This window comes from Neovison vison, chromosome 2, assembly GCF_020171115.1.
Source record: "Neovison vison isolate M4711 chromosome 2, ASM_NN_V1, whole genome shotgun sequence".
NCBI lineage: Eukaryota > Metazoa > Chordata > Mammalia > Carnivora > Mustelidae > Neogale > Neogale vison.
Genome location: NC_058092.1, coordinates 43738552 through 43766411, shown reverse-complemented (window position 1 = coordinate 43766411; position 27860 = coordinate 43738552). Strand labels below are relative to the sequence as shown.

General features: G+C 43.0%; 2 protein-coding genes across 11 annotated transcripts in view; one reads left to right on the top strand and one right to left on the bottom strand.

Moving 5' to 3' along the window:
• Positions 1-1823: 1823 nt before the first annotated feature.
• Positions 1824-22697, bottom strand: LRRC42 (leucine rich repeat containing 42). 2 transcript variants are annotated; one of them, XM_044238281.1, is made up of 8 exons: positions 22632-22697; positions 16868-17354; positions 10837-10968; positions 9545-9663; positions 8265-8353; positions 7982-8095; positions 4151-4235; positions 1824-2323 (listed from the first exon to the last, which is right to left on the bottom strand). In XM_044238281.1, exons 2-8 carry the CDS (start codon positions 17338-17340, stop codon positions 2049-2051), a joined length of 1287 nt encoding a protein of 428 aa, XP_044094216.1. In that variant the 5' UTR covers positions 17341-17354; positions 22632-22697; the 3' UTR covers positions 1824-2048. The 2 variants fall into 2 exon arrangements, with proteins under 2 accessions (XP_044094216.1, XP_044094217.1); XM_044238282.1 differs by lacking the exon at positions 22632-22697 and adding an exon at positions 21347-21367.
• The window catches only part of HSPB11 (heat shock protein family B (small) member 11), a 34333-nt gene continuing 29155 nt past the window's right edge, over positions 22683-27860 (top strand). For 4 of the 9 annotated variants that reach the window (XM_044238289.1, XM_044238291.1, XM_044238285.1 and 1 more), the window contains exon 1: positions 22683-22744. The gene's annotated coding sequence lies outside the window, so the exon portion shown is untranslated. Of the gene's footprint in view, positions 22745-22918; positions 22975-23417; positions 23517-27860 lie in introns of those variants that run through there. The other 5 variants (XM_044238284.1, XM_044238290.1, XM_044238286.1 and 2 more) reach the window with 5 other exon arrangements.

Sequence of the window (27860 nt, the reverse complement as noted above, 5' to 3'; positions counted from 1 at the left end):
TGTCCACTTCAAAAGTACACTGTGTTTATGAAAGCAAAGGTAATCAGAAGTGGCTTTGAAGATTTGCCCTCCAAAACAATAAGAGCAGGGAGCTGTTTGAAGAGCCATTTCAGACGCCCCTCTCTGACAGTGTCACCCTACGGCAACAATAGGGGTGGGAAGACTGGGGCGACCAGCAAATTAGACTCCAGTTGGACCAATGACATATGCGAAGTTTGACAAGGAAGGCTGTGTATTTGCACTTGGAATTTGGCAAGGTGTGTTAATGTCCACCCAAATGACATTTCAAAACTCTACTTCTACCAAAAAAAAAAAAAAGCAATCTGCATCTAATCTGCTTTTTTGGTTTCATAAATTTTAGAATCAGAACTTTTCATGATCCGGGGCAACAGGCCTTTATGGATGGAGCAGCTTGCCTAGCAAACAAAACATGTATCAGACTCAAGATCTGCCCCTATACTACAATCCTGGTTGAACCGTAGAGCATTTCCAAATGTCAAACCTGTCACACTGATGTATGTCATGCGTTAATTCCTCGAGGTATCCACTGCCTTCCTTGTACTCACCAGTTAAGTCTTGCTTTAAGCTCACCGTGAGGATGGAGGACGGTCCGCAGTGGCACTATCCGGTAGGAATATAAAGCATATCATAAATGTAAGACATGTAAACTTTGTAGTAGTCATATCAGACACAAAAACAGGGGAAATGCGTATTTTAACCCCCAAATTACCATTCTAACATGCAATCAATACTTTAAAAATGGGAGATTGTTTTTGTTCACACTTGTGCTTTGATAGGACAGCCGGTGTGTATTCTACGGCACATCTCAACTTGGACTAGCCCAGTTCAAGTGCTTGACGGCCACATATCACTAGGGGCTCCTGTATGGGATAGGGAAGATCTTGAGCCTTGCTACCCAAAGTGGTCCACAAATTAGAAGCACTGATATCTTCTGGAAACTTGTTAGACATGTTGACTCTCGGGCCCTACTCCAGATCTACTGACCAGTAGATCAGTATCTTAACATGATACTGCATCTTAACATGAGCCCCAAGTAACTTACATGCACGACAATCTCAGGGCAAGTTATTGGTCTCTGGTTCCTCTTCTGTCAGTTAGAGGTGATAATTCTGACTTGGCAGGACTGTGTGAAGACTCTTGGTGGTTTACTTCATGGACTTAATAGTTGGGATTTTAATAAACGGTAGCTGTTATTTAAGAAGGCAATGTAAGAGTGGGCTTTAGGACAGAATCGAGTATGAATTCTGGTTCTATTACTTATGAGCTCTGTGACCTTCATTAAATCCCTTAACGTGAGGCTGAATTTTTTCTTTCTTTACTTCCTTTTTAAGAAAAGATTTATTTGAGAGAGAGAGGAAGAACGCAAGTGGAGGGAGGAGCACAGGGAGAGGGAGAGAGAATCCTCAAGCAGTTAGCTCACTGAGCATGGAGAGTAGAGTCTTACACAGGGCTCGATCTCACAACCCTGAGATCATGACCTGAGCTGAAATCAAGAGTCGGACACTTAACTGAGCCACCCAGGTGCTCCTTGAGGCTGACTTTTCTGAACTCTAAAATGGGGCTAAAACCTATCTTCCATTGCTGTTGTGAGGACAGGGTGTGGCACAAAGGAGATATTCAATGATGGTAGCCATACACTGGTGCGCGCGTGTACACACAGACACGCACACACACTCCTTCTTAGCTGGGCCACCTTATAGTAACAAATCATGCTCAGCTGCCTTGTTAATTCACAAGCCTTCTCTCCCAAACCACCAGAGTGTTATTTCCTGTGGCTCTAGTCTGTATTTCACAAGCAGAACTTAAGGACAGCAAAAACGTTTATTTGAAAAAATTACTATGTATTGAAAATATACATTAGAAATTATTACATACTTCCATAGCATTTCCCTCCCCCACCACAAAAGTAGAAATATCTGCTTGCTATGCTAATACCATAGGTAAAGTCAAACAAAAAGGAAAACACCATCAGCCCCCTTTCCTCAAACATTAGAGTCGGGGGAAAGAGGTCAACTCCTATCTACCAATCAGTAGGAATTTAACAAGTCCCAGTCTTCCACAGCAAGACACACGTATTTCTGCTTTGAAGACTGCGAAGAGTTGCTCTGGTCCTTCTCTGGCTCTTCAAAAGCTCTCTTCTTGCTCTTCTTTGACTCCTGGCTCGAGACAGCGTCCCGCTTTAACAATGGTGCATGGCAGTCTGGGGCTTTCTCTTTATAGAACTGGAGTTTCTCAGAAGAGTTCACGGGGGTGTCTGCCAGGGGACACTTCACGGGGGCTTCTGTCCGAGCCCGCTTGCCATCTGCAGGAGTGACAGAAGGGAGCGGCAATGAGTTGACCATGCTGGGGTGTGAAGGCCTGCCCGAGTCCAGAAAGATGATCCAAGGAAGATGACAAATAGGGAGAGGCTTGGATTCATTTTACTGTCTTCTGAAGGCCCTATATAGTGACCCTAGCCTGCGCACTAGTGTAGGCTGGAGGCACACACTCACACAGGAGGACGACAGATCTAGATTCAAATCCCAGGTCTGCTTTCTCCTGGAAAAGTCACCTTGGGCAAGTAACTGCTCTGAGATTTACTCTTCTCATCTTTATAAGGTTATAAAACTAATTTCATAAGTGTGATGTGAAGATAAATGATATATATGAAGTGCTCAGCACACAATTAAAGCTCAGAAAATCTTAAACCTATTATTATTCAAATACGGACTTTGTCTTCTAAACAAGAGCCACATTTGGGGCACAACCCTAACAAATGATACCAATTTATTCTATAGCTTTTGGTAGACCCTGAATTCTTATTTTGTTACCTTTACTTTTCCTTCATTTTGATTTTATTGCTTGACTCCTTTCAAAAAGTTTTGGTAAAGACAAACCATAAGTGACTCTTAATCTCACAAAACAAACTGAGGGTTGCTAGGGGGAGGGGGGTTGAGAGAAGGGGGGTGGGGTTATGGACATTGGGGAGGGTATGTGCTTTGGTGAGTGCTGTGAAGTGTGTAAACCTGCCGATTCACAGACCTGTACCCCAGGGGATAAAAATATATGTTTAAAAAAAATAAAAAAATTTAAATTAAAAAAAAAAAAAGTTTTGGTAAAATATACATAAATTTACCACTTGAATGGTTTTTAAGTGTATAGCTCTGTGGCACTGTGTACATTCACACTGTTGTGCAGTCATCACCATCTTTCTCCAGAACTTTCACTTAGTGCAAAATGGAAACACTGTATTTGCTAAAGGGTCAGTCCCTTTCCTCTCCCCCCAGCCCCTGATACCCACCACTCTATTTTCTGTCTTTACAAACTTCACTATTTTAGGAACAACTTATAATAAGAATCACAAAACATGTTTCTCTTTCGCTTATATTTCACTTAGCATAATTTCTTCAAATTTCATCCACGTTATAACACTATGTCAAAATTTCCTTCTCTTTTTTTTAAAGATTTGAGAAAGAGAGGGAGAGAGAGAGAGTGAGGAAGAGTGAGCATGAGTGGGGGAGGGGCAGTGGGAGAGAGAGAAGCAGGCTCCCTGCTGAGTAGGGACCCTGACATGGGGCTATATCCCAGGATCCCAGGATCATGACCTCAGCCAAAGGCAGCAGCTCAACAGAGCCACCCAGATGCCCCCAAATTTCCTTCCTTCTTAAGGCTGAATATTCTACTATATGGAAATACCTCATGTTGTTTACCCATCCATATTTTTTTTTAATTTTTTAAGGGTTTTATTTTTAACTAACCTCTATACCCAATACAGGACTCAAACTCACAACCCTGAGATCAAGAGTGGCAGGCTCCACTGACTGAGCCAGCACCCCTATCCATCTTTTTATGGACACCTGGGATGCTTCCATCTTTTGGCTAGACTTAATTCCTTTTTTAATGTTCTGTACTCCATCTACTTTTGTGCCGCCACAAAGATGGGATACACAGACATTTAACTATGTTCCTGGTGGTGGTGCTCAAAGCCAAGTGGGAACTGACACCGTAGCATGGTGAGAGAACAGAAGTCCTGATGATCTGTTTAAGTCCATACTATCATAATTACTTTGCCCACTGTGAAACAGGCTGACTGCTTTAAGGGTGCAAATAACCTAACAGCAAAAATTCCAAAGAAAAGGGAATTTCTCACAGAAGTGCTGAGCTGCTGTTCGAGGCTCCCCGGTTTCTCGTGGCTTCACAGCTTCTGAAGTCACACGTTCCCACTGCAGAACAATCTAAAACATATTTGGAAAGATTTGAATCTGAACAATATCTCAAGCTTTTACTCTCTAGCTTTCCTTGTTCCCCCAGCTCCCTTCCATAAACACAAACCCTTGTAATCTCACTTCAGATGACAGGTGGTGGTAAGAGTAACTAAGTCAAGACCGGATTTTCTGTTTTAATGCAAGGGTTGATCAGAACAATCACGCTGGACATATGGATCTGCAGGACTCGGGAAAAATCCATCAAGCTGATTCCCCATCTATTTTCATCTCCATTGCAAGCCAGAAAGAAGTGTAAAGCCTTAAATAATTTTCACACATTCCTAGACTTTCATGCCTTAAAATATATCAAATATAATTCAAACTCTTGTATGTGTGTAAAATGCCCACGTTTCCATGTTCTCATGACATTCCATGCTAGGTTTCCATTTTCCAAAACTGTTATAAATCTATTTTCACTGTAAACTACTACAAATTCTTTGGGAAATTTGGCTGAGTATAAACTATGCATAAATAAAGTGATTATTTCACATATACCAGAAGTAACAATGACTTTTAACTTACTATTTCTCGTCATAGTATGCAATAAAATGATCATAAAGAAAGCCAAAGAAAACACTTCAGGACACAGAGAGGACAATGTAATGTAAGAATGTAATGTAAGAATGTAAGAATACAGTTCCAGAATGTAAGAATACAGTTCTAAGCTTAGAGCCATTGTCTACTAGCCAGGGTATCCTTGGCAAGTGATTTAATATTTTAGGCTCAATATTTTCATCTGTAAAATAGTATTAACAATAGGACACAGCCACCTGGGGCTGCTGTGAGGACTAAATGATGAGGTTAGCAGTGGCTGGCACACAGAAAGCACCCAGTAAACACTAGGTGTCATCCCTTCTACAATACTTCCCTATGGGGAACAGGTCGGATCTTAGAGAACACCAGCATAAACCAAACCTGGTGACTCAGCAGGCAACACAGAAAACAGTCCTTCCACTGACAGAAAAAGGAATGTCAATAGGAAGAGCTGCTTGGGGAGAGGGAAGAGGAAAATAAGCTTGGTTCTGGACACTCTGAGTCTGGGGTTCCCAGTAGAGATTTATGGACAGTATTTAGGAACAGGTTCGATGTGTCAGAGAGGGTAAAATCTTCCCAAAGGGAAGGCTAAGGCTGTAAGAGCAGTTACGATCACCAGGAGAGTGAGAGAAGACAGAGGAGGAGAGGGGAATCAGCAGGAGCCAGAGGGAGAAGTGAGAGGGGAGTGAGGAGAAAAGCCAGGAGAGGGAAGCGTTAGGCGGGCGTGTTCATACCAGCAGTGCAGAAAAGCCCAGGAGAGATGGAGAATGAGATCACACGCCACCTGCAAGAAAACACCCGCCAAAGAGCAGTGGAGGCCAGACCTAGGTTACAAGGGATTAAGAACCGGGTGGGCGGTGAGCAAGTGGGCAAGGTCGTAGAAACCACTTCACAGCTGCACTGGGGGATGAAGAACATGTTAGAAAAAGGGTAAGTCACATTTATACACAGAAAGCAAGTAGCCAACAATGTGAGACTGAAGACGGACAGGTGGGGTAGTAGAGGGAGACCTCAGAGACTGGAACCCACAAACATGCAAGGGGCTCATCCCTGGAAGCCGGTGGCACACCTGCCTTCGGACAGGAGGGAGGTAGGGTAGGGTATGGTTGAAGAAACGGAGACATTCTGAGACAGAGACAGGGAAGTAAGGGGACTGCTATTAGTTGGTCCTAATTTCCTGTCACCTGCAGAGAGCAGGGCAGGAGGAGACTGGAGTCAGCCTGAAACATTTCAACAAGGAATCAGCAAGAAACGGGGAAAACGCTGCGGCCACGCTCCAGGGGCCCGAGCCGGGTGTATGATCAGAAGCTGTGTGTGGGAAGGAGCCTCATCATCTTACAGGCACACCTCGGACCTAGGCTGAAGCAGATACTGCGTGTTCCACACATGGAAGGTTTGTGGCGACCCTGTGTGAAGCGAGTCTATTGGTATCATTTTCTCAATAGCAGCTGTTCATTGCATGTCTCTGTGTCCGATTTTGGTAATGCTCCTACCACTTCTGATTTCTTCATTATTATTGTATGTGTTATAGTCATTAGTCATAACTCACTGAAAACTCAGGGGATGGCTAACATTTTTAGCAATAAAATATTTTTAATTAATGTGAGCACCTTATTTTTTTAGACATGATATTATACACTTAACAGACTAGAGGATACACAAATACTTTATGTGCACTGGGGAACCAAAAAACTCACTTGACTTGCTTTATTGCAATATTTGTACTTCTTAAAAAGATTTATTTATTTGAGAGAAAGAGAAAGAGAGAGGGTGTGGTGGGGAGGGGCAGAGGGAGAAGGAGAGAATTTCAAGCACTGATTCCCTCCCGCGCTCCAAGTCCAATGTAGGGCTCAATTACAAGACCCTGAGATCATAGTCTGAGCCCAAATAAAGAGCCAGTCACTTAACCGACTGAGCCACCCATGCGCCCAGCAATGTTTGCTTTAATACAATATTCGCTTCATCAAGGTGGTCTGGAACCAGACCCACAGTATCTCCATGGTACACCTGTACGTTCAGGCCAGGTTAAATACCGGCTAGGTATTTTACTTCATCCTTACTAAGCTCTGTAAGAGAGGTCCTGTTTTCTGCATTTTCTAGATGAAGAAACAGTAACTCCAACTTACCTTAAGTGATACAGCTATTGGGTTGCTTAGTCAGGATCCCAAACCCACGTCTCCTAAACTCCATAGCCTATATTCATTCTACTATGCCCTTGCTATCCAACTTCATCAAGCCTTCGTATGTCCGCCCCATACCTGCTTGAACTCCACTGCATACATGCAGGATTCATCTGATGCTACAAACTGTCATAATGATTTCAGTATGCATCGTGTGGACAAACATCACAGTGCTCCTGAAATCCTGAGTCCCCCCTTCTTGATTACTTATATGGAGGTGATGCTACAATTAGGCACTCGGATAGGTTCACCATCCCTCTCATTTTACCCTCTCTGACATTAGAGTAGGACCAGGGAGGAACCCAAAACAAAACAGTTTGCTGGGTCTTCTAGAAACATTAAAGTGTCTGAAGAAAAAGACACCAGCCCCAGGCAAGCCACCATCTACTGGTGCCCTAGACTTGGTTACCTTCTGACTTCCTCCTTAGGTCTCTACTTTACTAAGTTGAAGAACACCACCAAGAAGACAAGGGAGAATCAAAGGAAAGTCAGCCAAGAAGTTGAAAATGGGAGGGTTCGCACAATGAGAGGACACACACACATATACACACAAAGACATTTCCTCACTAAAGCTCTAAGAAATTTGTCCAAACTAAGGAGGAGAGTCAGATTTGAACTGTTCTCAGCGTGCCTTATTCTCTTTCCAGCATCTACAAGCTGCTAAGAGAAAGTGTCCTTCTGCAGCTGGACATACTGTTTTTTTGCAAAGCAAGCCAGAATTTGCTAATTTTCTGAGTCGTTTATAAGACGGCATTTTCTCCTAGGGTGAATAAGGATGAGGCCTGACCTAGAGATCAGAGCATGAGGTCTAAGGACCGGCATATGACACCCTGCCTTCCGTAGCGGGGTCAGGTAAGGGCCATCAGTGCCTATGATTTGATGTGAAGATGATAATTCAGCCAGACTACGCAGAAGATTAATGTTTGTTCAAAGTGTTGGCTAAGGCAGTTGGTGACTCAAAACGAGAAGCCATATAATTGTGAGAGAGAAAAACTGGAGTACCTGGTCAGCCCAGCCCTCTGTCTTACAGTTACTGTGATCAAATTCCTTCAAAGGCACTTTGGAGTGGACAAGGCCTATGTGGGTCTGGAGCTTGTGTTTGACAGCTTTGATGTCCTATGAGGGAAAGAACAAGAAGGCACACATGTCTCGTCAATTCTTGCTTGCTTTCAGTAGGAAATAAACACCATCACAAATACCAGTCCTTTCTAAGCACCAATTAGCAGGAGCCAAAAATATCTAATTGTGAGTCTGGAGAAATAAGAGAAGGGAACAAATGTCTTACCTTGAGCCCTGTCCCAGAAATATCTAAGCAGTTTAGTTTTCTAAAAGAGAAGAGGTATCCAATTCCCGCATCTGTGATCTCAGGGTTACCTAGATATCAAAAAAATAGGCTGTATAACAGTATTCAGTAGAGCTCAGAAAAAAGGCCAAACAATGATAAAATATAAAGTATTGAGTGAGCAAACTTTTCAGAGCTAACTACTGTTAGGATCTTATCTTCATCCTGTCTGTAATGTGGAACAGCCATGCTAGATGACGCTTAAGATCCTTTATATAAAGCTCTAACTTTCTAGGAGGTGGGGATTAGCAGAAAAATAAACCAGGAAGTTATTCCGAAGGGTTTAATTTGGAGCCTTATGAAAACTGCATACATAAACATGTATTAAAATGGTTTATCTGACTTTGCTCGTGGGTATTTCACCTCCAAAGTAAAGACAGTTTTAAAAGATTTTCAAAGGCATTTAGACACAGAGACTATTACTACTCTTACTAACCTACACTATTTCAGAAATTTTTCTTACATATTACCTTCTCAAATCAGAGAGTCCTGTAGTTAGCACTGAGTCCTCAAAACCATGAAGACAATGCCTGGCACATTCCAGATGCTCAAAAAAATGTTTGCTGAATAAATACACTCTCCTGGGAGGGAGGCTGGACATTCACTACTATCTTTATTTTACGGAAGTTGAGGCTCAGAGAGGTTAAATAACTTGTTCAAAGGTACAGAGTTGTTAAAAAAAAGTAGCAGAGCAAGGAGTGTTGTCTGACCTTAAAACCCTGTTCCTTTCCTTCTTCTGACACCACACCAACCTGCCATATACTAAATGGATGCTCAATTAAATTGTAAATGATCTCTATTGACTTTCTACCACTGAAGTCAACATCTGGTTAATCCTGAGTATGTTATCACAACTGTGAATTTACCCAGATTTTCATCAAGCAAGTATTGATTCAAAGACCCAGCTGACAGACACTATAAATCAGCAACTCAGGGAGTAAAGGTGAGCCAGACGTCCTTTATATATGCCATGACTAGAATAAAAGGCTGCCCTGTCTGCACACCATGAGTGGCCCAAATGCATGTGGCAAGGCATACCGGGAAAGGTGTGTGGTCAGGAGTCAAGAGCATATGGCTTTACTCCTGCTCTGCCACTAGCTGGCTGTGGCACCTAGGAAAGTCACCGCCCTCCATCTTACCACCTCTAAAATGACAGGGAAGAACTAGGTGATTTCTAAGGCATTCTTCCAAAATTAAGAACTATAATGTCTAATGAAACTTACAAGATAAGTCTAATAATGTTAGATTTTCAAGGCCTCTTTTCATCACTCGAACTGGTGCTGTCATTTTCCGCACACCGGCATCAGATAAACAATTATCCTTCAGGTGGAGCTGAGTTACACTAGGGAAACAAAGTCCGTAAGTAAATCACTTAGAGTTTGAGAAAGCCTATGTGCAAGAGCAGGCTTTCGTGAACTTCAACCTAAAAATAAAAGGACCTTCTACGTCCTGTTTTATTCACACCCAATGCATATAGCAGTTATAAACCCTTTGGCGCTGTTTACTAACTGCAGGTTAACTGAGGGATCAAAGTGTCATATAGTACTAATCTCAGATGGCAGAGGGCACTAAGGGTATATGGTCAAATGAGGTAAACAGGGACTTCATTAAGGGGATAAATATACCTTGTTTTATACAAAAGCTGCATTCACGACAAATTCTATGTGAAAACCAGAAACATTCTAAATGTGTCAGGAAAGTCTACTGAATAACTCCTATGAGAATTCTTTTTGCAAAGCAAACAATCCTCTAATATTGACTGGCTTTATAAATCCAGATTTTCAGATTAGTTTTTTGGGTACGCCCATAGCCCAATCCATCCAGCTAACCTGAAATTAGTGTATTAATTTCCTCCACTGTCCCACACATAAGACATCTGAAACTTTACTAAACCTCACACAAAAATACCTTTGTATGGAGCAGTATGTAGGTGTTGCTGTCTGAGCCAGGCCCCAGGAAGCTGGTTAGACTCAAGTTTGTCATGCTGTTATGCTTCCGGCTGTTTATGAAACCACAGAAGAATCTGTCTGGCCTCCTGTCTGCTGGCCAGACTGAGCAACTGGAGATCAGCTGGACTATTTGTGAATGGTACTGGGTGATTTCTTTAAACTATGGCTCTTGAAAAGAATTAGGCACTCTTTAATAGTTTACTTTTGAAATAATGTATAGTTCATTGAAAAGAATGCTTATAGACAACTGTATAATATCTCTTGTTAGAATAAACTAGGACTGGACAGACCAAGGGCAAAATCATTTTCACCCCACGTAGTTTCATTTATTACATGCTGAAATAAAGATTATTTAGAAAATGAACCAACTGACTTACCTTCCTAAGAAGTGTTCAATCTATATTGCTTGTGCCCAGTAAAGGAGATTGAAAATGTTTTAGGAAAGAAAATAAGTAGCAAATAAACACAAGATTGGAAAGTAATCAGCATTCTTCAAGATGATCCCATGTATCATCCTTTAAAAAAAAAACAAAACAATTCATCTACAAGGGGTGGCAGGTCAATACCTAGACAGTGCCTCATTGGTGAGATGTTCTAGAAGTTCATGCTCATCTCCAAGCTTGCAACAGGAAAGATCCAGGCAGGTCAGCTCCCGGAAAGACTTAATTTCCTCAAGCTTTTCTGAAATCACCAGGTATCTGTGGGGCATGGAGAGCAATCAATAGCTTTTCTTTTCCTTCTTTTAAAACATTACCATTTGTGGCTCTGTGATATAGTCAACATTCCATCAGGACAAGGAACTATGAAATAAGCAGACTTCACCCATTTCTATGTGGGTACAGGCTGAATTTTTTCATTAGTGAATACCGTGAGTCTTTTTACATGATGGTGGAGGAAAAACTTTTAAATAAAAATACACAAGCAAAGGCAAGACACAAGAGAAAATACATCTGCTTTGTCAGAAGACAGACCTTGGTGTAGGGACCTAATGGGAAAATTTCCAAACTTTGGGATTCTCAAAAACATAATCATTCATTCTTTTGAAGTTCCTTTTTTTCAAGATTTTGAGTGAGCAGAAGAAAGAAAGAGATAGCACGTTTGTACAGGGGGAGGGGGCAGGAGGAGAGGGAGAAGCAGAGCCCCTGTTGAGTGGGGGGCCTGATGTGAGGCTCCATCCCAGGAATCTGGGATCAGGACCTGAACCAAAAGCAGATGCTTAACTGACTGAGCCACCCAGGCACCCCTTGAAGTTGCCTTTTATCTTAGGCTTGGTAACTACTGGTTTGAAAACTGGAATAGGGCCTGAACTCTGGGTTCTGATCTCTGCACATCCCTAAGAATATACCAAGAGATACTTGCCAGATCGTGTTTTACCGTTTCTATTCAAACACGTTTCAGTAGTTGCCCTCTCCACTGCGCCTGTTAACTTTTCTCTGAAGGTACGTGCAGTATGACAGACTACAAGGACTCCAGCTCATCTAGATGGTTAAGACAAACATGTGAGCACAAACAATTTAATTACACTGGAGCACCTTGGCAAACTGTTATCAGGAAGCATCAGGGAGGCCTCTGGAGAGGAAAGGGAGATCAAAAGGGCATTCCGCAGCCCAGGCTGGGGCCTCCGCCCTGCTTTCTAGTTGTTCATCTATTTCAGATGATGTCAGTGAGAAAAAAATGAGAAGGGATTAGGTGTGACAGGAAATAGGAGAGGATCCAAAGAGAAAGGAAAACTGACTTGTGGTAAGAGCGTGCCTTTCTCATCGACTTTCCTCATAGGTGTCTAGAAGTTTCCAGAGCAAAATGGTATGCTAGGATCTGTGGATTTAACACTTAAAAATGTTCACTTCTCTCTTCTGTTAGTAGGATCATAATTACCAAAAATGAGATGGAATAATGTGAGGGCAAGAGGGAAGTGAGACCTCTTTTCTTCCTATCAAAATAAGATGTACTGAAGCTGATCGTTGGCCTGACTGCTAGGTACAGATGGCATGGGGCACTGATACCCTCTCTAAGCTGCCTGGTGACAGAGCTCAGCTGGGTACACAATTGAGCCTTATTGACTCAGACGTATTTTAATTGCACTGTAAATAAAGCTGCTGTTTTCCATCTTCCAATCACAGAGTTGAAGTGGGTTAATGGGGATTTGGGGGGATTACTGGCAATCAGAGGAAAAAAAACATACCACCTTTGATCAATTAACCAAAAGATTTTTAGTAATTCTGAAACAAGGGTTATCTGCAAAGGACATAACAATGTATAATGTGATTAACAAACTACAAAAATCAAGGCTGAGAAACCAACATGCAAAGCCACAGACACTACTAGATGCTTATCTAGGACATGATCAAAGCTCTCGGGTCTTGCTCAATGCTGTTCTTCCAATTTATCCCTTAACCAGTTCAGAATAGTGTAATAGAGAAGCAACAGAAAGAACACAGACATATTTTAGTGTCAGATACATCTAAGTCTGGATTGTAACAACCCTAATTAATTGTGTGACTGAAAAGTTACTTGACCTCTCTGATCCTCAATTTCTCTAGCTGAAAATGGGGCAAATGATTACTTCTTTTAAGGATTACTAAGAAAACTATAAAGAATAGTCCAGAAGTACAGGCATCTTATAGAACCTCATTTCATGGTAGTTATTATAATCACTTCATTACATAGGGTGGTATTTTAAGGGAAACATACTTGTCTCCCAGTACCACTGGTCGGATTAAAAATCACTGGGCTTTCAACACAGGAAGGAAATAGTTTTTATAGGGTCGGAACGCAGTTGGAAAGATATTACCTTCTCCTTCTGACAAGCAGCTTTGTGACATACCCTTACACAGTAAGTGCCCAAACCTCCCCAATTATCTTATTTTCAATAATTTTCTTACTCTCCTTCCCTTTGACCTGAACCCTTTCATGCTAGTAAAACCTTTGCTGGTACAGCATCAGCCTTGGATTATAAAAGCAAACCCAAATCTCCTGTCCTCTTCCTATTTCCCTCTGGAGATTCAAAAGGAGAGGGAAGTTTGGGATTAGAGTGGAATTTTTTTTTTTTTTAAAGATTTTATTTTTAAGTAATCTCTATACTCAGGGTGGGGCTTGAACTCAAGACTCCAAGATCAAGAGTCCCATGCTCTTCAGACTGAGCCAGCCAGGCGCCCCCACAATTGAAAATCTTAATCTTGTATCTGAACAAGACAACCAAGTTTAGAATTGTTGCAATAAAGTATGAATCAAAAGATCACAATCACATTAAAAATGTTTCTTCTATCTTTCCAGTTATAAAATACAAGTTCCTTATAGAAAAAATTAAGAACATGTGAAAAGTTATAAAGAAAATTAAATTGCAATCCCACTATCTAGATTGCAGTTTGAAAGATTTCTTTTTCCTTTTATATATACAACACATATAAAAATTCCTGATTTTTAAAAAATTGGATCATATAGTACATGCAATTTAAATCCTTTTAAATGTGTCATATATGAACATTTCATACCATTTTAATCGTTGAGTACTATCTCAACAGCTATCTAATATTTCACCATATGAATGTACCATAATTGGCTTAAATTCAATTCTTATTGTTAAATATTCAGCTTTCAGGTTTTCACTGTTACAGTGTTGTAATGAACACCCTTATATGAAAATATTTGTTCCCATGTTTGTGTATTACATTAAAAATTAGGATTCCCAATAAATGTAATTAATGGGTCAATCAAATGGTATGGGTATTTTTAAGGCTCTTGATACATATAGTAGCTGAGCTGCTTTCCAGAAATATCACTAATTTACATACTTGTCAAACATGAATGAAAGTGCTATTCTCCTTCAATCTGACTACTGGAGTGGTACACAGGCATCACAAATGAATAAGAAGCATTTTCACTAACAGGAGAAATACTTAAGCTAGAATGGTATATGGGGGAAAACAGAATACAAGTTGTACATAGAGTATATTCCCAAATTATAAAGATATATATTTGGAAATGATTATCATGAATAGTAGGATTACGAATTTCTTAAAATTACAGCTGTATATATTTCCCAATATGTACTACCTTTATAATTTTAAAACATCTATCATAATTCTACTTTTCATGGTTCTATTTTTTCTACAATGAACATAAATAACTTGAAACAATACATGAAAGAGTAAAATGTTATTTTAAATATATGTGTTATATATTTAAATATTGCTTAGCTTTTTCATTCAGGCGAAGTAAATCTTTTTTTCTACTGGCAGCAGCATAGAGATGGAGCTTTCAGAAGGTGCCAGCTTAGCTCCCAAGTCCACGGCTCTGCTCCTATCTGCATGTGTTTATCCCTTGTCTTTTTAAAGTATAATATTTGGACTAGGCTGAAACCATTATTTCTGAGCCAAATAAATAAATATTGCTTCCTTTTTGTTTTTTTAAAGACTTTTTTGAAAGAGAGGAGTTGAGGGAGGGTCAGAGGGAGAAGGAGAAGGAGAAGCAGACCCACCACTGAGTGCGGAGCCCCAGGGGCCAATACCAGGACCTTGAGACCAGGACCTGAGCCTAAGGCAGATGGTTAACTAACTGAGCCACGCAGGTGCCCCTCTTTTTTGCTTTTTAAACCATATGAGTTTAGCTTGTGCTTTCTGGTATGACTTTCTCCTCTTACATGCTATTTTTTTTAGTCTTGTTTTAATGGTCCTCTTGATGGTACTTCTTAATAGTAAGCTACCTTTCACACTTTCTAATCACAAAAAAGGTTCACACAATGGCATACTACAGTTATTTTTAAAATCTACGGGTATTGACAGCAAACAATCTTTAAAATATATCAAGAAAGCAAGGTGTTGGGACGCCTGGGTGGCTCAGTTGGTTGAGCAGCTGCCTTCGGCTCAGCTCCTGGGATCGAGTCCCACATCGGGCTCCTTGCTCGGCAGGGAGCCTGCTTCTCCCTCTGCCTCTGCCTGCCTCTCTGTCTGCCTGTGCTTGCTCTCTCTCCCTCTCCCTCTGACAAATAAATAAATAAAATCTTTAAAAAAAAAAAAAAAAGAAAGCAAGGTGCGTAACAGTGTAAGCAGTGTGCGGCCACTTGTGTAACAAAGAGGAGAACTATAGATGAACGTATATGTACAGGATATCTCTGAAATGACGTAAAAGAAATCGTGAACAGTAGCTGCCTCTGGAGAAATAGGAGATAAAATGGGAGAGAGCTTATGTTTCACTTTGTACCTTTTGGTGTTTAAATTATTTTGCATGGCAGTTTCTATTTTTAAATTTTCCACATTTTTTTAAAGGGTTTTTTTTTTTCTTTTTTAATTGGTTCCATGCCTAGAGTAGAGCCCAACATGGGGCCTGAACTCACAACCCTGAGATTAAGAACGGAGGTGAGATTAAGAGTCAGAGGCTTAACCTACTCAGCCACACAGGCAACCCTAGAGTTTTGTGTTTTTTTTTTTAATTAGTAGATACTTTAAAAGTCATTTTATGGTGGAATAAAAAGTTTATTTATTTTTTAAGTGGAGCCCAAAGTGGGGCTTGAACTCATGAGCCCAAGATCAAGACCTGAGCTGTGGACAAGAGTCTAGGATGCTCAACCAACTAAATCACCCAGGAGCCCTAGAAATTTTAAATACATCAATAAAAGTACATAAGCAAAGGCAAGTCAGAAGAGAAAACATCTTCTCTGTCAGAAAATAGACCTTGGTGTTCAGACCTGTCAAAATATGTCATGGGGAAGCCTCACTAAAATGGGAGTCGTGAGGTTTCTGCTGGTGGAGCATTCAGGCCCTAGACCCACGAGGAAGAGCCCGACTTGACCTTACACGGACTTGACCTTTCACATGAATACTACTCTACTATTCCCAGACAAAGGAAGAAATGCTTTCCTCATCCTGCCTAGCAATAGTATCATCAATGAAAAGCCTCCACCCTTCAAACTCCTAGTTTACTCCAAAGGATTTTTAGTTTGTAACAACCTTCTCAGCTTCCTTCTTTCCTCCTTAAAAAAGTATGTGTCTCCTTTGTTCCCCCAGATTTGCCTGTGGTTTTGCCATAGCTTGATTGTCCCAGATTGCAATTCTCTTTTATTCCTGAATAAACCCAGGTAAAATAACTGGCAGTTTCTATTTTTAAAGTGAACAGACCTTATTTGAAAATTTCCAAACTTCAGGATACTTGAAATTTTAATAACTCTTTTAAAGTTACCTTTTATCTAATGCTCAATATCTAGAAGTTTGAAAATTGGAACAGGGCCCAGAACTCTAGTTACTAATCTTCCCATCCCTAAGAGCACACTAAGATACTTGGCAGATGATACCCTGTCGTTTCTATTTTCTCATACTAGAAAAGTTGGTAGAAGATTTTTTTTTTTTTTTTTTTTTTAATGAAAGGAGGAGTGGTGGCCATCAAGCAGTGGCAAAATGATTTCAAAATAAACCTGTTTTCTGGTGGCGGGAGTAGATAGGGAGAAAGACAGTGATTTTTCTCAAAATATCCTGCCACTTTGTATTTGGGAGTTTTAAACTGAAGTGCTATTTGATGGGGGAAGCCCCCACGCCCATGAAGCCCCAGAACTAGAAAGAATTAACACACCTATAAAATATTCACTATCCTAATCAGAATACCCACCTGTTTCGCAAACATAGGGAGCAAAGTACCAGACTTCCATAGGCCTCTGTGAATTTCTGTAAAGCCCTCAGCCCCGCACCTGGCTCTGTGAATTTCTGTCTGGCTTCTGCAGCAGAGAACAGCTTTTCAGCAATCTGCTCAGGAAAGCCAATAAGGGAATCAATGTGATCAACATTGTCGGAGATAAAGCCCAGGACGAGGCTGAAGAGAGATTTGGCAGAGTACCGAAGATTCCCCTCTCGGGTATATGTGAAGATGAAATGATCAGTCTTCTCTTTCTGTGCAGTATCATCTTCTCTGTTCATGCAAAGCTCCACAGAGAAGCCTTTGGGAAACAGTCTGAAAGGCCTTGGCTTCTGCAGGCTACTCCTGACACCATCCAAGGCCAGATTGACCATGTGCAGCTGACCATTTTCTCGTACATAGATGGGTCCTGGGTCCAGGCGGTTTTCTGAGTTGAGGTAGTAAGACATTGCCTTGGTTGCAACTGTAAGAGCAAGGCACAGAGGAAGCAAATCCAATTAACACACCATTTGTACATGTAACTTCATTGTGCTGTTCCCAGAGCTTTACGAGCCTAGCAGGGAGGCCCTTTGGTTGGTTTGGGGAAATAAAGCTTCCCAGCTGCCTGTGAACTCTGACACCTACAGGCTGCTTCTACTCCCTCTACCTGAAATGCTGACTCCACTTTCCCCCTTTTCTTTGTATCTGGTGCACTCCCACTCATCTTTCAAAAGGCAGCTCAAATCTCATTCCTAAAATTCACCCTGGGGAAGTTACAGAAGCACACAGAATCATCTACAAGGAAAGTCATGGCAGCACAGCTGATAATCACAAAACAACTGGAAACAACCTAAATGACCAACAATAGGGGTGTTATTAAGTAAGTTATGATACATCCATACCATGGAATGTTAGGCAGCTATTCAAATCATAAAATTTTTATTGTTTTGCAGGTTACAAACAGTACATATAGAATTTACTACTACTGTTTTTAAAAATGTAACTATGCATAGGAATGAAGACCAGAAACTAGTAATTTCCTTGCTACCCTGGCACCCTCCACGTCTTTGTTGTCTCAGTGTTCTGCTACTGATTTATTCCCGGGCCTGTGTTCCACCAGCTTGAGTTCCTTGAGGAGAGGGGCCATGTTTCATTCATCCAGACTCCCTAAGTTAGCTCTGGCATATAACAGACCCTGAGTGGGTATCTGTGGAACTAAAGTTTACTCATTTGCTAAGCCTTGCATGGAACACCAGCAACAGGGTTTTTTGGATCTACGAAGAAAGACCTCCATCACAAGAGCTAACAAAACAAACAAACAAACAAACAAAATTCTACCCATTGGAAACATCATATCTCTTAAGGTTCTATTTAGGACACTTTTGACATAAGGCAAAACACAAAAACAGTGGGCATTTATGCAACCCTATGGGTGACATTTTGTGCTCAAGCATTAATTGGAATAAATTTTTGTTTTCCTGAGAAACCATGAGATCTTAAAACCACAGGAGAAATTCCTACATTAAACAGAAACATTTAATTATCATTTCCACAACAATTTAAAGAGAGGTGAGAGTTAAAATTCTATATATGTCAAATAGCTGCCATTATCTTTAAAAGACTCTGACTTTTAGAGTGAAGTAACCTAGCTTCTCTATCAATGCAGGGCTGGGCTATAGCTCTGATGCCACGTAAAAGTGTCAGCAAACAATCAAGTCAGTGATCAAAAACGCTGAGTCTTTGGAGATCAAACAGTGATCCTGTTTGTGGGCATCAGTACGATCCCTGTTTCTCCTGAGGATAATTATGTGGGTAAAAGCACATCAGAAAGAAGGGCTTTGCCTAGTCTGACAGCCTCACCCTTTCCTGCTCAGCTTCTCTCGCCCTATGCCATGCCATACCACCCAAGTAAGTTGGCTGTGTGCTCTCTTGTTTCACTGGTCTTTGCCCATTCTGCTCCCTTTGGTTGGAACATCCTTCTCAGCTTTCCTGACCTAGCTAATCCTTACTCATCATTAAAACTCAGCTCAACCATCATCTCTCTCCCGGGAAATCTTCACTAACCCCTGCACCAGTGCACGGCTGTCTGGTTTTCCCAGGGCACCCATGTCTCTTCTCTATTTAGCACTTAGCCCTGTGTCCTATGTTCACTTGCTAATGTTCCCAGAGCTGTGAGCTCTTGGAAGGTAAGGCACTTATTTGACTTGATTCATCTCTTTTTCCCAGGCCCAACACAGTGCCTAGTACAGAGTAATCCCTCAAAAGGTAGGTGCTGAACTGAATGAGAGAAAGGGTGAGACCTCGAAGGGACAGACACAGTGCTCAGAGCTGCTGGGCCTGCTGATACTGTTGCTAGGAGCCAGCTCTTCTTCCAGGCAACAGCTGCAGGCTCCTCCCCGACTCGCCAGATCCTTCTGCAGGTGGTAGAAGCATAGCAAATGATGGCAGGATACTGCTACTGGTACTACCAGGGGAAAAAAACCCTAAAACCCAGACAAAAAACTACTGTCACGGTGCCAGCTCTCATAACTCATACTCTTGCCAGTATTCAGGGCCTGCTGCTAAGGCGATGCCTCACTTATTCTAAGCTCTTCTTCCAGCAGAGGTAAGCATCTGGCCCCTGCAACTTCACATACTTTAATCTTGATGAGGAATTAAAGCAGATCCCCTCAGTCTTTATCCCTAGATTTGCACATTTGGAGTCCTACTCTACCTGTGGACCAGAAATTAGTCACCAGGCATGGCCCTAAAAAGCAATAACTTGATTGTAATAATGGAAAGGCACATCCTATGGGGAGAACATATTCTAATTGATCGGCACATCATAAGCTCCCTGACAATGGAACAGGGTCTGCCCATCCACATTACTCCTAACCCTCACTCCAACAGTGAAGTTGACTCCACAAAATTTGGAGTCAAACAGACAAGTGGATAAATGACCACTTCAGGTATAAATCAGAAAAGTTTGATTCCATCCAGCAGAGGGCACAAGCAGCCAGGGACCAGAGCAAGGACGCTAACCCAGGCTGCCCCAAATCCTGGCAGCTTCTCTTTGCAGGGATCACTTTGAAAAAAGGCCTAGTTCTGGTTATTTTTTACTTCTAAATTACTCACAAAATGCTGACTGTCTTTCTAAATGATGAAAAGAAAAAAAATCCAGTATTTCCTGAAGTGTAAAATCCACAGTCTCTGTCCAGAAGCCCCAAGGTTCCTCTGGCTCTTCAATGAACGTACTTGAGGTACTTGGTTCAGGGAATCCTGGTAACTTTTGATTTCTAGTACTAAATTCCTGCATCTTGCATTCGCTCAATAAGAAGCTTCCTGAGAGGGGCGCCTGGGTGGCTCAGTGGGTTAAAGCCTCTGCCTTCGGCTCAGGTCATGATCCCAGAGTCCTGGGATCGAGCCCCACATCCCCAGAGCCCCACATCCCCACATCGGGCTCTCTGCTCTGCAGGGAGCCTGCTTCCTCCTCTATCTCTGCCTGCCTCTCTGCCTTCTTGTGATCTCTGCCTGTCAAATAAATAAATAAATATCTAAAAAAAAAAAAAGGAAAGAAAAAAGAAGCTTCCTGAGAGTTTGTGAGATACTATAAAATGAGTTAAGAATTAAATGAATGTTTAAGTCTTGCAAGGTTAAGAACCATTAAAGCAAGAGAATTCCACATACAACTTCTATATTTGGCTTTGCTTATGCCGGGCTGTTGTACATGGTGGTCTATTATAAATGGGTCCTCAGGCAACAAGGCCTGTTCTACACCATGGCAAAAATCCCCTACAAACTGGAAAATCAAAATAATTAGTATCTTCAAGAATGTCCAGTTTAGATCTGCATTAACTATATCTTAAAGCACGTAATTTTGTCAAATGAATAAAATGTACCCTTACCACATTAAGAACTCAGAACTCTGTAGCCTCTGAACTAAAATAACTGATAACTAAGCATGACAACTTTCTAGGTCTTGAAGCCAGTTTACCAAGCAAGAAGCAGGACCCTGGCCAATCATGTGGACTGGAGAGGGGGAATAAGAGGCGGAGGGCACAGGACCAAAATGTGAGCTGAGTCTATGGCTCTCTAACGTGAAGGAAAAAAGAAAGCACCTAACTTTAGCAGGCAAAAGAACAATCCCCTAAAAATAAATCATAGTAATGACAGTGATGATGACAATGATACTAGGTCTGATAGCTAGCATTTATTAAATACCTATCAGTTGCCAAGCATTGTGCTAGGTACTCAAGTGATCTCACATAACCCTCAACAATCGTATTAGGTCAGGATTGCCATTTAACAGGTTAACAAGGCTCAGAGAAGCGAAGTAACTTAAGGAACAGAACTAGCTACAGCGCCAGAATTCAATCTCAAGCCTGTATTACTCCAAAGCTCAGACTCTTTCCACTGCATGATGCTGTCTCTCAAGAATAAAAATATGACATCAGCCTTAAGGATTAAAAAAAGATGTTAAAAATTAATCTCACCCACCTGTTTGATCCCTTTGGTGTTCACTGGCTTAAGCTGGGGGTGGGGGGCAGGGAGGAGATAAAAAAAAACCAGTGGCCACCTGAGGAAAGAGCTGGTGGGAACAGAGCCAGGCCAGAGCTACACTGAGGCCTCCCTTCCTCCCTCTGCCAGGGCAGAAATTACCCACATCCACACACCAGGAAAACATCTGTCAAGCCATGGCCTTCATCCCAAGGCTTCAGACACCCTTGGTTTATTTGAAAATGCAGTACTCTTGAGAAAATTCCTACACAAAAACTTGAACAGAAACAAGTTCCAAACCACCAATAACCAACTAACGATCTTGCCCTGGTTGTTCTGTGTTACCACCATTATCCAATTTTCCACCCCTCTCATTATTTTTTCCCTACAGAGTGCACTTTCCTACCTGCCTTCTCACCCAAACCCTTTCCTCCCCCAAAGCTCCAGAGGGCCACACCATATCCAGCTCCAGGAGCACGCCAATCTCCCCTACATCCTGACACTCTTACAGTTCTTCTACCTGCCAATTCTAGAATTTTTAACATAAAACCCAGTCTCTACACCCCAAATCCTAACTCCTCTCCCTTCACCCAGTCCCAGCATCCCTGTCCCCACCTCTCACACCTCAGGCCCCTCCAATCCTATCCTACCAATGCCCTTCTGAAATGAGGTTCCTGGTCCCACCTTCAGCTGCCTCTCCTTCCTTCCCTACACGGTTCCACCCCCAGGCATTCTTCCTCTGTCCTTCAAGTATTCTTCCCTTCCTCCCAGTCTCTGGGATTCCCTCTCCTAGGACTCCAATCTCCCCATCCCTTTTCTTGTCTTCTGCCTATAACCTTCAAAATCCCCTTCCTTCACGCCTCGCGAAGCCCAACCTCACAACCCACAGCCCCAACTTTTCTTCCCTACCCCCAAGACCCCACTCCTTCTATTCCGATCCTGGATCCTTTCCTCCTTACACTTCTCAAATCCCACTCCGTCTTCCCCTTCCCCAGTACTGCAAACTCCCTCAATTCCCACGCATGCCCCTCCCCGAGCCCGCCCAAACTAACCCTGCTCCCTTCTCCCACCTTGCCCCCAATTACCCTACCAGGCACCCCGACCCCACCCTTGAACCCATCTCCCCATTCCTATATCCTCATCCTCACATCTCACCCGGACCACACCCCAACCTCGTCCTTCCCGGTCTTCCCCTCCCCCACTCCGCCCCTCCCTCACACCCCGCCCCCGCCCCCACTCGCAGCCCCAGGCTGCGTGAGCGGCCCAGCCCGCGGCCGCCACCTACCTGTGCCCCTGCCCGGGGCTGCGAGCGGCAGCTTCTCGGTGGCGGCTCCCAACCTCCCGCGGCGCGCCTGATGGGGGAAGCAGCTCGACGCCGCGGGCACAAAGCTACGGAGGGTGGGACCGAGAGAGGTTGGGAGGAGGGAGGGGGCTGGGGGCGACCTGGCGCCGTGGGACCGCGGGGCTGGCGAGGGGCTGGGGGGGGCGGGGGAAAGGCTGGGCTGGGGAGATGCGCGTGCGCGGGACCCGGCTTGAGGGGCGGGGCCGGGATGGGGGCGGGGCCGGACCGGAGGCGGGGCCGGGCCCTGGGAGAAGACCTGAGGGTCGAGGGCGCGGATCCGGGAGAGGTGGGCACTGCGCGTGCGTGCTCGCGCGGGGGTGGGTTGCCTGGGTTCTGCAAGCCCCTGGAATTGATCTGAGGTGGGGGAGGGTAGACGGTGCAGGCTCAGGCATTTGCTTGGGGAAAGGCCTTAAGCTGAGGCTACGCACTTCTACCCACCAAGTAAAGGAGAGCATAGGGATGGGGCTTGCGGGAGAGGTGGGGCAAATAACCGCGAGTTGAGAGGTGCGCGCGTTCTGGGGGCGGGGCTGAGGGCCGGGCCGGGCTGCGCAGGGCGGGACCTGTGGGCGGGGAGGGGCGAAGAGCCGGGAGTCGGGATAGGCGCGCGCCCCTTGGGCTGGGCTGAGGGCCGGGATGGGCTGCGCGGGGCGGGGTCGGCGGGTGGGGTGGAGCGAAAAGCTCGAGCGGAGAGTTGCGCGCTCCCGGGGACTCCTAGGAGGCCGGGAGTGGGGGGCGGAGCCAGGGGCAGGGGCGCGCTTTGCCGGGAGGAGCCGAAAGGAGATCCGGATTCCGGACAGTCCGCGCTTTTGGAGCTAACGGGAGGCGCAGGCGAGCGGGGTGGCGGGGCGGCCGGGCGGCCGGGCGGGTTGGGCCTGCGCTGGGATAGGTGGGAGCCTGGCTGGACCTGACCGACGGAGCGGGGAGCTAGTGGAGAGGGTTGTGAGGAGGCGGACGGCGGGAGGGCGCCGAGTGGCGGCTCGAGAGGGGACAGGGAGGGGTGAACTCTGACGCAGATCTGTTCTCTCCCTCAGTCCTAGAGACATCAGTACCAGTCCACGAACTTTTTTGAGCCCCGAAATAATGGTTTCATTCCTAAAAGGGAAAAACAATTGCAGATTGGAATTAAAAAGTCTATCAAACTGTAACCTTTCAACTGCTACGTAACCCATATATAATGATTTATAGTTAATGTAGGATGTGGGTTCATTTAATGTATTTTATGTAATTTGGGGTGGGGGCGTGCAGTAGCCTGAGTGCTTAGGACCCTCGGAGGTCTTGAAATGAAAATGGCTTTGGTCACTGACACCACCTCCTCGCCTCTGTCCCAAACCCATCTCGGTCCAAAGCCATTCGTTTCACAGTATATGTAGTGATATACCAAGCTGTAGGCCCGGGCCCTGGGAGACAGAGGGTGGCCGTTTTCTGACTTACATAAAAGCTCCCAGTCAGTCATGTGGAGAGTCCCAAGGCAGGTGGTATAAAGTGAACCGTGGACTTGACGCCTTGAGGTGTTCAGAAAGGACCAGGAAGGGCATGTGACCTGGAGATGAAAGGGTAGCTCAGTGGCTCTGGGCCAGGGATGTCCAAGGTCAGGGACCTTGAAAAATGACAAGGAGAGCACCCCGAGTGCACCCCCTTTAGTAATCTAGGCCCTGAGGGAATATGTGTGTATTTATTTAGAGTTAAGTTATCCCAGGTTGGGCGGGGGTTGGTTAGAGTGTAGCACAAGCCTGCACCTTGGCGTTGTGGAAGCAGCATTCTCTGTGGCTTTCTCTGGGGCTGGTTTGCCTCTTTCTCTTAACCATAAACAAGGAACCTTAAAGAGAACTCAACTTCTGCCATTAAATAATGAACACCCAACACAGGAAATAAGAAGGATACTGATGGGTATAGGAGATAGGAAATGAGTTTTGTGTTAAAGTACATGTTGACTTCTCTCAAACAATTTAGATGCTAGGAATGTGAGGCAAGGAAAGAATGGAACATTTTTACATAATCTTTTCCTTATTCTTATACTTGACATCAGTGCTTGATATTTTTCCCTAAAATATAACTTACTGAAAGCAAGTTCTCTCCCTAAGTCTCCAACCCTCACAGTTGCACCCCCAAATATATTACCATAGGGTTTTTCCACCTCTGTATTCACAGTTTGGGCTAAATAATTGTTGTGGGGGCCTGTCTGGTGCATGGGGGTATTTAGAAGCCTCCGGAAATGCCCACTAAATGCCAGTAGCATTACACACCTCTCCTCCAAGTTGTAACAGCCAAACTGTCTTTCAAAATTGTCAGATTTTCTTCTGGGGCAAAATCACCCCCAGTCCTCTTGAAAACCACAGGATGGAACCCATTGTCTTCAACTTGGCTTCTAAGATTCTTCATTATCTGTTCTCAATCTGTCTTTCCTAGAACTTGATCCAGTCTAAAAGAACCAGTGCAGGGATCCTTTCTTTAGTTTCCTCCATAAATTATCATGTACTCTTCTTGGATACTTTCAGGGATGGAAAAGACTTAAAATTTTTACTTTGCTACTAAGTTCTTTTATCTTTGATGTCTTCCTGCTTAAAGTTTGTTGAGTTCAGTTCTCCTACTTGGAGTTGTAAAAGAAAAATTGTAGTCCTTTTTCTATTTTAAACATTTGTGGTATTAATTACATTTCTCTCTGATCTCTTTTGAAATATTTCAGCCAATTCTTTCAACTTTCTCCATGTGATAACTTACAGATTGTCATGAACTTTTTGTTTTCCTCTGACAATATTAAACCTGACAATGTCCTACTTAATATATACTACCCAGAACTGATGTAGTATCTAGATATACATCACACTGTTAGCACATAGCATTATAATATTAGTTATATGTTTGTCCATCTTTCTGGACGTCGATCTTGAAGGCAAGAACCAAGTTGTAGTCACCATTATAATCTTAGGTTGTAGTCATCTTTGCATAACTAGCAAGCACAGTGCCTGGTCCTTAGTTGGTATCTAAAAAAATTTTTTTTAAAGATTTTATGTTTTTTTTTTTAAAAGAGCTTATTTATTTATTTGACAGAGACATAGAGGATACAAGTAAGCAGAGAGGCAGTTGGAAGGAGAAAGGGAGGGAGGCTCCCTGCTGAGCAAGGAGCTCGAAGTGGGGCCTGATCCCAGGATCTTGAGACCATGACCCAAGCCGAAGGCAGAGGCTTAATAACCCACTGAGCGAGCCAGGCGCCCCAAAGATTTATGTATTTATTTGAGAGGGAGAGAGAGCACAAGCAGGGGGAGCAACAGAGGGAAAGGGAGAAGCATACTCCCTGCTGAGCCTGGGGCTTGATCCCTGGGGACTGGGATCATGACCTGAGCCTTAGGCAGATGCTTAACTGACTGAGCCACCCAGGTGCCCCAGTATCTAAAAATTCTGATGCATGTAGTTCCTCCTTAACTCTGTTATTATAATCTAAGATTGTATTATTTTACTTTTGGGGCAAATACAGTACACTCTTGCCTTTCAGTGTGACTTTGTAATGAACAAAACCTTATGTTTTACACATCTAGATCAAAGGTCAGCTTTTTTACTTTTTCTGTAAAAGGCCAGATAATAAATATTTTAGACTTTATGAGCCTAATAGTCTCTATCAAAGCTCCTGTGTCACTGTAACACAAAAGTAGCCATCAACAATGTATAAATGGATGACCATGGCAAAGTTCCAAATAAGACTGTTCATGGAGGGGTGCCTCGGTGGCTCAGATGGGTAAGCATCTGCCTTCATCTTAGGCCCTGTTCTCCAGGTCCTGGGATCTAGCACACATCGAGCCCTGCATTAGGCCCTACATCAGGCTCTCTGTTCAGTGGGGAGTCTGCTACTCCCTCTGTCACTTCCCTTGCTTGTGTTCTCCCACACTTGCTCTCTCAGATAAATAAATAAAATCTTTAAAAGAAAAATCTATTCATGGATACTGAAGTATGGATTTCATGTAATTTCATATAACCTTCACATATCATAAAATAATTTTAAAAAGTTGTGTTTTTTTTTTTTTCAAAGATTTATTTATTTGACAGAGACACAGTGAGAGAGGGAGCACAAGCAGGGGGAGTGGGAGAGGGAGAAGCAGGCTTCCCGCAGAGCAGGAACCCCAATGCGGGACTTGATCCCAGGACTCTGGGATCATGACCTGGGCCAAAAGCAGACACTTAATGACTGAGCCACTCAGGCGCTCCAAAAAGCATTTTTTAAAAAAATGATTTTATTTATTTTATTTGACAGATAGAGATCACAAGTAGGCAGAGAGGCAGGCAGAGAGAGAGGAGGAAGCAGGCTCCCTGCCAAGCAGAGAGCCCGATGTGCTGCTCGATCTCAGGATCCTGGGATCATGACCCGGGCTGAAGGCAGAGGCTTTAACCCACTGAGCCACCCAGGCGCCCCCGCCCAAAAGCATTTTAAAAAGCATTTTTAACTCATGGGCCATACAAAAACAGGTGGCAGGCTCGATTTAGCTCATAAGCAGTAGTTTGCCAACCCCAATTAAAATCAATCCTTGTTTTATTGACGTTTTAAGCCTGAGTACAGACCTTTATTGTTACCCTTATTAAATATATTATTCATCATATCCCATCTTTCTAGCCTGCTTAGATCTTTTTGTGTGGCAATTCTGTCGTCTACATATTAGCTGACATCCCAGCTTTGTCATCTGCAAAATTGATAAGAATACTTTTCCTATCTTTAATTAATAAAAATATTGAATGGCATCAGACAAGAGGTTTTCCACAGTTCATTTTGTTCTATTAATCATCATTCTTTGAGCGTAGCCATTCAAAGAGTTATAAATATTTACTTAAAGTACTGCCTGTCACACAACGTACATTTCTCCATCTGGTCCATATGGAATCTTGAGAAGCTTTCAAGTTTTGTTGAAATAGTCAGAACATGTCCCTAATTGGTACTAACTCAAACAAGCAAAAAGAAATGTATAGATTTGGCATAACTTTTGTGAACTAATGTTACTCCTGCTTTCTATTGTACTACTGCTCTCTTGTTTACATTTTCAGGGCTATCATTTTAATAATGATATTTTAATAATTTTAGAATTTTGTTAAGAATTAACATTCAAGTTCATCAATCTGTATTTCTAGGAAATTTACCATCTTACTTCAAACTATGTGCTAACAGTGTTCATCTAACACTAGTTCTCTGGT

Coding starts and splice junctions, on each gene's coding strand:
- LRRC42 (XM_044238281.1), bottom strand. CDS start 17,340: ATGTCTTACTACCTCAACTCAGAAAACCGCCTGGACCCAGGACCCATC. Junction 8,354..9,544: donor AACATTATTAGACTTATCTT/GTAAGTTTCATT, acceptor TTTGATATCTAG/GTAACCCTGAGATCACAGAT. Junction 8,096..8,264: donor TTTCTGGGACAGGGCTCAAG/GTAAGACATTTG, acceptor TTTCCCTCATAG/GACATCAAAGCTGTCAAACA.